Consider the following 10,738-nt stretch of genomic DNA (forward strand, 5'->3'; position numbering starts at 1 on the left):
TTTATGTATTATTACACATATACATGGTATATTTAAAGAGCTGAAAAAAATGACTATCTCGCCACTTCCTTATAGTGGTATCTATGTAAAGACACTAGATTGTCTAACTAATGCACTTCTATGTCATGAGAGCTAATCTTAATGTTTCATCACATATCGATCCCTTAAGAACCTCTTCTGTTTGCCTTCCTCTACACAACAATTTTCCGTTAGAAAGTGGAGGGTAACGATGCCATCGTGCATAAACAGTTTCGCGTTCATTGACATCCTACAAGCTTTCTAGTTCGCAACGATTACGGCAAAAATGTAGCTAGCTATTTTCGTTTTTTTTTCTCTTTCTTTCCGACAATCGTTTATATTTATACTCTGTGCTTAACGTTGCTTCCGGTGCGCAATAACGACAAAGCAGACGGACGATGGCGAAGCTTAAGAATGACGTTATGGCAGCAGTGAGATAATAACGAGAACTGCAGTATAGTGCAGCGTAGTAAGTATACGGATGTTCTCAAAGAAATGCTACCGCGAGAGAGAAGACGCAAGAACTTTTTACGAGAAAAGAAAACTGAACTTTTTCTTCGTATGGTCTTTCTGGTTTTATCCTTCCGTCTGTTCACACCTTCTTTAATTCTCACTTCTCCTTAGGAATAAGGCGAAACGGAGGTTGCCGTGACCATTAATAACTTTTAATATCGTTTGCAGCTCGGGAAAGTCATTCCCGGATATTTGTTCTACTACAATATCACTGGGTTAGCTAGCGCTATTTATTATGATTATTGCTGCCATGCTATTGTTAATAATCTTCTAATCCTACGATTAACGAGCAAATTGTTTACTTTATTTCGCAAAATAACATCTCGTCGCCTTTCGCTACATTGCGAAATTTCAATGTTAAATTTTAGAGAGAGTAGCAAAATGAAAATAAATAGATATGAACAATTTTATAAATTTTATTAATTTTACTAAAATTATAAAAATAAATTAAGATCTATTCGCTGTTAATACTTGTATGACATATTATATTAGACAAATAAAATTGTTGTAATAACTATAAAAAATCGTAATTCTCATAATTTTATTTATTTGTTAATTTTATTTCCTTTGTGAAATATTGCTCAGCTTAAAAACGTACCAGATGTGTCTTGTCATATTTTTGTTTTGCTTTGTTTCTTATCTCTCTACTTATTTCGCAGCTATTGTTTCACATGCATTTAGTCTTATCTGAATTAACCAAAGTTACTAAACTCTGCAAAATTCTCGTTTTCATTGTGATTTGGATTTAAGAATAATTAATATCAAATACATTAATTATAGACTTATATTAATTATAGACTTTTTAGTAATTTTACATAAAAAAAATCGATATTCATTTGAATTAAAATCGATATTCAATTGAATTAAATCGGGCTAAGTAATTTATATTTTATGATTAATGTTGTGTTATTAAAGTTTTAATGAATCGAAAGTAATAATACATCAATATTGTTATTAAAATAGATTTTAAATTCTTCTATTTCAAACTTTTATAATTATTTTTTAATATTTTAAATATATATATCGCATATACATATTTAAATCATATAAATATTTATCATATATTTATAGTATCATATAAATATCTTTATCTGGCGGTAGTGTGTCTGGCATTAAAACATGACGCGAGACGCTGTTTATATAATATTTAGAAATAAACTTAATATGCTTAAACTTAATATAATATTGCTTTTAACTGGCGAAGGATAAATATAAATATGTATACGTATGTTGTGTGTATATCATCATTTCTCACTTCTTAAGAAAGTTTCTTGAGAACGGATTTTCGCATAGATATAATATGTGATACCTCCATCCCCTCTCTCCAGCTATAATAACAATGTCTCCTCTGAAACTTCTTTGTAATTAATATTTCATTGTAGGTTATTATTTGGCATACAGTTCAGTCCAAAAATTGAAGACTCAAGAAAACAGTCAAAAACAACTCCTTTTTTGGGATTACTCTTTTAAGTTCGAATTTGGAATTAGCATCCTCGAAAACTCTTTAATATTACATTCGCTGAAATCGGAGATTTTTAACATTTTAGCTATATTAATCCATTCCATTTAAAAATTGTCAAATGTTTTGATCCGGATTCGAAATTAACAGCTCTGGAAAACTTTTAATACTACATTTTTTATTTTCAAATTTTAAGTTCTGATTCAGCATCAGCATTTTCGAAAATTCTTTAATACTACATTTTTTTTAAATCGAAAGATTTTTAGCATTTCTCTCCGCCATATTGATTCAGCCATTATGAATTTTATGATACGAATTCGAAATCAGCGTCGCCGAAAATCAAAACAGGCCTAACTCTACATTTCACTGAAATCGAACAACTTTTAGCATTTTCGTCCACCATATTAATTCAACCAATTTTGAATTTTTTAATTTTGAGTCCTGATTTGAAATCAGTAATCCCGAAAATTCTTTAATACTACATTTTACTGAAATCGGAAGATTTTTAATATTTCCATCATATTGATTTAGCTATTTTGAATTTTTTAATTTGAATTCCGGATTCGAAATCAGCGACTCCGAGAATCTTTAATATTATATTTCGCTGAAAGACTCGGAAGTACTCTAACAGTTAACGAAAAGAGGCTTGTAGCACGACAATTTTAAGATAGGAGGATGTGCTTTATATATAATTCTAGAAATATTTTAAGATCAAAATTAGCCTGCAATTAATTGCTTTAATGTATTTTATTCTTGTACGCGAGCCAGCACAGCCACACTGGTCTTGGTCGAATTTTTTTACTTAAACAGTGAAAGAAAAATTTCAATTTGGGACATTCTTAGAACAATTAATTCTAGAATCATTTTAAGATCAAATTTAGTTCAGAAATTAATTATTTTAATGTACTTCGCTCTTACAAGCATAGCTACACTGTTGGTTGAATTTATTGTTTAAGTCAAAACAATAAAAAAATCAGAAATACAGCAAAAAATATAGTCCTTCAAAAATATGTACTTGATTTTTCATTTGCTATTTTTTTCTTTGTTGTTAATTTTAGTTTTAAGCTAGTACAGCTATGGGTTTTAATGAATCGGCTGGAACAAAAAAATTGGGAATGGAGCAGAAAATAGCAAGAAAATGTGATATAGGTCGCGTATTATTGTGCTAAAATGACTGTGCCTGTTTAATAGACGCTTAATAACTGAATAGATTTAAACTTAATAATAATTTAAATACAAATATATTTGGATGATAAGAAGCGTTTCATTCTCAAGAAGTTGATCATTACAATGATTCTCACGTACATATTTTATTGACGTTAGAACAAGTATTCCTAGAATCAGCGAATCCAAGGATCCAGAAACTCAATGATCCGATGACCCGGGCGACCCGAGAATACGTTTTATTTACCTTCGTAGAATTCCGGATTCTAAATTTCCCGGCGACGGCACTAAAATCACTCTTTCCGTTTCAATGAAAAGGGATGGGGAATATTTTCGAGCTAGCTAACCATGAAACGAGATACGAAGAAGTTGACCCCGACAGGTATATAGTGATCGATGAAGGTTCGAAGGATCCTCGAAGGTGGAAGTTACCACTTCGCGTGTGAGTGTCATTTCGTGCGTGTGACTGTACGTGCGTACGCAAGATCACTTGTATTCGTGTACTCTCTTGGTCGAGATGATCCTGGGGTCGAGAAGGACCTGCACTCCTCGAGTACTAGATGATGCTTTCCTTTCGAAGGAATATAGGAACTTTTACGTTGTTCCTCCGGGGATTTCCCCGGAAAGGGCATCTCCTTCCATAGATAAGCCTTCGGAAAGGATACCCACCACCGTTCGGGCAAGGAGATGTCTAGCCTTCGGATACACTCTGGCTCGCTTCTTCACGAAATGTATGTGAGTGGATGAAACGCGAGAATGACTGCACGTTTTCCGAAAACATCAATAACAATACGTGTGTCTTTGATCTTATTGTATTTTTAAGGAAAGTTAACGCTAATTATTCAAATTAAATATACAGAATACAGATAGATTAGACTTAAATAAAAAGTTAATGCTATACATTTTTTAATTAATCGAACGTGCTTTCTTTATAAATGAAAATATGTTCTAACAAATATCTTAATAAAAATAATAATAAATATATTAATAAATATATTAATAAAATTAATAAAAATATTAATAAATAAATGAGAGGCAAACATAGAGAAAATTTTTATTAAATCCAACATGATCATTAATGTCAGTGATACTTTTTTATATCTTCGGATCTTTACCTTAACAATTTGCTGGGTGATTTTAGCCATCTAGAAACATTTTCGAGTTGACGTTCCGGTATTACATCGCGAAATGAAAACAACGTTCATTCTTTCGAAAATAATAATAAGATATACACGCAGAAGCTGGTATTATCGTGACAACAAAATCTCGTTAATTTCATGACAATCATTGTCGTTGTCATCTTACACAGAGGGAACTTTTTCACGCTCGATTCACGAATAATATTCGCGGAAATTGACGTAGAGATCCGAATACGTGCTGCGCAGAAACGCTTGTCGAATAAAATATATATCTTCACAGTTGAAATCTTCAAAGAAATATTTTATAACATCTCCGCGCACGCCCGCCGGAAACCCGGAAATATTCAACCGTGCTCCACCGCAGCGAATCCTATACTCCGTGTCTCTTTCTCTCGGTTTTCGATTATCCGCGCAATTGCCACAAAGGATAGTCTCCGGTCTCGACAGTTGAGGAGCATTATCCTTTCAGCGATTACGAGGTGGATCGATGATCCGACGTAGTCATAGAAATACGTATATAACGTAGTTATAGAAATGTGCGAATGCAGCCATCGATCTTCTCCTCGAACGCTACAGAACGCAACCGAATATATTTGCTGTAGATAATGGTAAAATTAAAATTGCATGAAAATTGCACAATGACAATCGTATAGAAAAATTGTCAAAGATATACAATTACCAAAGATTTATTGTGTTAAAAGTAGCGAAACAATTGAGCGATATTGTTGCGTCAAAGACATCTCATATATTTCAATTACTTTAAATTGTAATAGAACTTTTATAAATTAAAATGATTATCCTTTTGGACGGAAGAACTTCGCCGCAAGAACAATAATGAATCGGAAGAAATGCAATGAGGAAACGATAAGTTTTCGTATAAGGAAACGACGACTTTTGCTTGCTCCTTCTGAGCAAGCAAAAGCGACCAAAATTTATTGTGAACACAAACTTGCTTTATATGCATATATATATATATATATATATATCGATCTTGTTCTATATTATTCTACCTTAACTGAAAATTAAAGTAGATATTTCCAAGACCTTGATATAACTAATTAAAGAATTCTATATTAAGTAAAAAAGGACTCAAAAACTGTTAATTTCATATATACATAATTAAATTCATTTCATTATAATATTTATTTTATGTTATTACTGCGTAGCATCGGGATAGCCTTACTTAAGAATAAAAGATCGCGAACAAAGCTGTGATAACATTGCAGTCGTAAAGAAACTGAAGCGCTGTATGCCGCACCATTGAATTCTTAATTAAATCTATTCAGAATCGCTTCTTATTTCAGGTCCAAATGGGAACGTGCTGGTTCGTAGTGTGGATGCTGTTCGTCTGTTTTATCGGAGATGCACGGCCGCAATACAGGGACAAAAATATAAGTAAGTAATATAAGTAATTCATATCGAAATTTTTGAAATCTATTTTTCGAAACGTTGCAAGATCGTAAACGTTATTCTTAAAATATTTCAAAAAAGTTTTTTAATGTTAAAGCTTACATTTCTTGAAATAATAGAAACTCTTTACATATTTTATAATATTCTCACAAAAAAATCTATGGAAATTCATGCAGAAAAAATATTCCGTGATCCAATTAATCGTCACATCGTATCTTTTTAGATGAATATATTGATCATGTGCTATAGACTAGTAATTCGTCTTACTTCAACCTTAATGAACTGTTTTAATCGTGAAAGCAAATCCTGATCCACGATTGTCTGGCTACACAATGATAGATTATCTTTCACGCTCCGAGAAATGACGTCACTGCAGGGACTAAGTGCTCGATAAATTACCTTTGCTCGGGCTTTAACATGTCCATCCGTTTTACGTAACCATCATCGGAATAGCCATGCTCAAACGTTTCACTCGTTGTCGCGATAAATTAAATGGTTAATTGTAGAGAAGAGCGATGAAAATGCAATTATGCGGTTTGATAAACGCATACCACCCGAAAATAACACATTTGCGTTTAAACCGACATTGGACAAATCTGTGAATATTAAATTCGTGAAATCCACGTATTGCGTAATTATTTTTTTAACTTTGATTCAACAACTTGTCAATGAACAGCAAGTGTCATTTTATGATTTAGTCGCATTTCGCAGTTGTTGATTTCGCTAAAAGTAAAATAATACGCATGTTGTTCTCGAGACAATTTGCTTTTTAAACTAATTAAGTACCAACTATAATTCAATGTATAAAAGTAATCCATTTTATAAAATATTTTGGATATCCCATTCTACAAAAGTAGGTATTTGCAATAGCAGAAGAAGATAAATTATTATATTTTTATTTTCTTCTGCATTTTATTTTGTAGAAGAAGATATTAAGAAATATATTATAAGATTTTCTAACTTGTTTAGAAAGCTATTTGATGATGTTTAAATTAATTATGCAAGAAAGAGAGTCAAGGTAATATAATAATTATAATTATTATAATTATTATAATTATTATAATTATTATAATTGTTATATTACATTTTTATTCTTATAGTTAATATTATTCTTATAGTGATTATTTTCTGAAAACAAGTGCATTATGTTAATAATGCACTTGTTTTCAGAAAATAATTTAATTAAATTAAAATAATTATATCTTTCTTTTATCGTTGTAATACTCGACCTAAATTTAGTGGAATTGTTAAAATATAAAAATTTTGCAGCCATTATGAATATAAATTTTGTGATACATTTCTCTCATTTTTAAAAGTATTGCATTTATCAAAATTATATAAGATATTATTACACCAACTTTATAACTAAGTTCTTTTATCCATTTTTCGATAATTATTATCAATAATTCGATAATTATATTATAATAAGTAGAATAAACAGTATTAGTAAAACGTATTTAGTCTGTTTCTAATAAAGAGATCGTTTTTTCACAATTAATTATACTCTAGTTCCCTTTTTTATATAATAAGATATCAATGTCTTAGTAGTTAATCTAATTTTAATCTTGTAGTTAATCTTGTTTTCCTGCACTTTGCGCAGAAGTTATAAATAGAGAGAGCGCATCTTCGTTGAAAATCTTGATTGTGTGATATCATGATATGATAGTATGATATCTTGATTTCATGATATCTAATCTTATTTCCTGATTAGAAAAATTTACTGTTTATTGCGATAGACTAATGATGATGGCCGAAAAATAAAATCTACATCTTCACTTCACCTGTTCTTTGAAAATCTTCAATTTGTCTGGGAACGATTTCACGGAATTGCGAAAGATGCAGAGTCTTAACGTTTTCTCTTTCCGGTGCGCACAGTTTTCCACAGGATTAAATCCTTGGAACCGACGCGAAGTTAATTAGACCTACGTGTTGCCCCTCACTGATAAGAACTGCAACATTCTCTTCTTCTCTTACTCTTACACTTCCTTTTTCTCTTTGCTTCCTTTGCAATTTATATCTATGAAACCAAAATGGAAGATAAATCTCTAAAATTATATTCTAATTTTTTATCCAATTTTTAGAATGTATTATATATGATTATTCATCAAGTATTAATTTATAAAAGAATTAATTATAACAGCTATTTGTATAAAATGTAAACTAAAAGATATATTTTTAAAATATTTTAAAAGCAAATGAAAAATTTTTTAAAAAATAATTATTAAAAAATAATAACAGTTTCATAACATATAAATAGAAAAGCAGTCGCTGAGAAATAATATAAAGGAAGTAAATTACAAGTTACGAATAAAATGTGAATTGAATTTCTTTAAATATTATTTTATTTTAACAATCATTTTTCATCTTAATTTTATTGATTATTGTACTACAGCATTAATTTAAATTTTATAATTATTGCAGCAAATAAAAACTATGTATACGTTAAATATAATTGTCAAGAATACGTAGGACGAGAAAATTACTTGTGTTCGCATTGAGACGCGATCGATTCTTATACTCTCACCAGCTGCAAAGTTCATCTCCAAAACGGGCTATTATAGAGACTAGAATATCATGTCTCGTGGGTGGTTTCCACATAAAATTTTTGCAGCTCGAGCGATCGCGAAATAGATACAGCGCATACACAGACATTCTATCCGCTCAATAAACTCAAAGGCAACGAAATCGAGAAGCCTTGGAATTCGAGTGAGTACCAACGAATGATGTTCCGCGAGATTGGGAAGTAGATTGGAACCGAGATCCGAGATATAACAGCCATGATATAAGGAATTTCGAATCGTTACTAATCCGTTAGATCTGACGAAGAAGATGGTTAAAGGATCGAATTAAATGAGAATATCGCGCGCAAGAGATTTTAGGATGAATATCTTTGCTGTGAAAAATCCCCGGAAGATCCCTCGCGGCCAATATTTTATTCATTCATCGAATTATGGAAATCTCTTATAAGATACCTGACTTGCTTTAACATTAACGATTAAAAAGTAAAACGTTTCCTTATCAAGTTAGGAACATATTATTTTATATTCGTGGACTTCTATTAAAAATTTTTTGACATTTAAAGTTAAAATAATTCTCTTTCTCTAAACAAAAAAATTGATTTTCACAAGTTGATTTAATGAATTCCAATTATATGATTTTAGAGTAAATATTAATAATATTATTTTGGAAAAAGTTTAAATTGCAAAGAATATTCTCATAATTTTGCCAACGAATCTTAATTCAAAAAACCAATGGATCAAAAATGAATAAAAAATTGTTGAATTGTAGTCGAAATTATATTTCTGTACTGTAACTTATTAAATTGCAAGCTATTGTAAAACATATAGTGATGCTAAATACAGTGATTGAAGATCGAGAATACTGCAACTAAAAAGCTTTCTTCGCAAAGAGAACTTTGAAGCTAGACTCGTCTAGAAGCACATAATAGGCAATCAGTGTTGGGTAGATGTAATTAAAGCGGAATCGAAATCAGGATTTTCCCTTAGTGAAACGAGAGTAGGACGTTGTCGTTGGAAAATTGGTATCTATTATAATTGATATTCCATCAGGAAATTGAAAATCCTATTTTAATTGAAATCAGTGACACTTAATGAAAATTGAAATTTTCATTTTATCTACTAACATATGATGGTAATATCACTGAACTATAGCTTCTGCCCCGTTAATAAGGTTCGTAATAATGTAAAAGTGATAAAATTTCATAATCGTAATGGATATAATCCGGGACATCGCTGTGATTTATGTACGCGCTCGAGTAAACGAATCCATTGTCAACATATGTACGACCAAACTTCGTTTACAGCGTTCAATAGGTAATTAAACCGACGTATTTAACGTGAGCAACGTCGGACAATACTCGTGTCTGTCCTCTTTCCAAATTCGTTTAGCAAACGAATCGCGAGCGCAATGATTGCTGCATTGCGCGTACTGATCACGATTTCATCGCACCGCTCGTCGATTAAGCGTTTTGTTTAAACGAAGGTCGTATCATCTGGAAAATCGCCATCGTTGTTGGTCACCTTATACGTGCAATAACAATAAAATAAATTGAAATAAAATCACTGCGTTTGATTTATATCTGCGGAAATATATAATAAAAAGTTTTCGGAATATGGTACAATCACGTGGAAGATAATTAAATTAATAAATGTACTTAAAATTTCCGATTTCGAAATTATATCTCCGAATTAATATCAAATTTCTTCTATTGTAAAGTTTATGTATATGTATATGAGAGATTTTAGATTATTATATGAAAAGCTGCAGATTATTGTTGTATTTGTGAAGATTGTTCGTAAACGTTGCTGTTGCCGTTAACAACGCTGAAAGTACTAATCCGCACGTAATCGTGAGCCAGGCTTAGCATAATGCTCAGCTTTAGATAAGATTTCAGAGCGAATCGGATTTGTACTCGAGCGTTTATGGCACGCCAACATCGCAATCCACGATCGACCGTTCGAATCTATTTCGAGGTATGATTTACGTTACCACGTACCTCGTACACGCGCGCCGTCCGTCCTCCCTTTAACGCCGCACGCCACGTTGCTCTCCCTTCACCCTCGTTCCCATTTGAACGAAAAAAGGACCATTGTCCTCCCGATGCAGTGCCTGCTGCATTGTATACGAATATCGCGTAGCGGCGATACCTCGATAATTTTGCACTCCGCGCTTTAGTCGCCGAACCTTGCCTGTATTCGTTTCGCATTGTCGGTTAGATTGTCATTACTCGCGTTTTCAAAGATTCTTGACTTTATATTTTATCGAGAAAGAGTCATAAAAAAATCATGGCTAAAAATGATAAACTTATAATTAGAAATAAGAAAGAGAGAGAGAGAGAGAGAGAGAGAGAGAGAGAGAGAGAGAGGAGGGAGGGGGAGGGGGAGGGTAGGTAGTACGTAACTAATAACTAATATATATATATATATATATTATTATTATATATATATATATATATATATATATAGTATATACTACTATATATATATATATATATATATATATATATATAATTANA

At 31.5% G+C, this 10,738-nt stretch overlaps 1 protein-coding gene across 1 annotated transcript in view; it reads left to right on the forward strand.

The window, feature by feature from the left end:
- Positions 1–5,603: 5,603 nt before the first annotated feature.
- Positions 5,604–10,738, forward strand: part of LOC105626792 (ladderlectin-like) — a 78,091-nt gene continuing 72,956 nt past the window's right edge. The window contains exon 1 of the mRNA XM_012208088.1: positions 5,604–5,688. Coding sequence (XP_012063478.1) covers positions 5,604–5,688 — 85 coding nt within the window. The remainder of the gene's footprint in view (positions 5,689–10,738) is intronic.

The sequence above is a fragment of the Atta cephalotes genome (assembly GCF_000143395.1).
Source record: "Atta cephalotes unplaced genomic scaffold scaffold00006, whole genome shotgun sequence".
Taxonomy (NCBI): domain Eukaryota; kingdom Metazoa; phylum Arthropoda; class Insecta; order Hymenoptera; family Formicidae; genus Atta; species Atta cephalotes.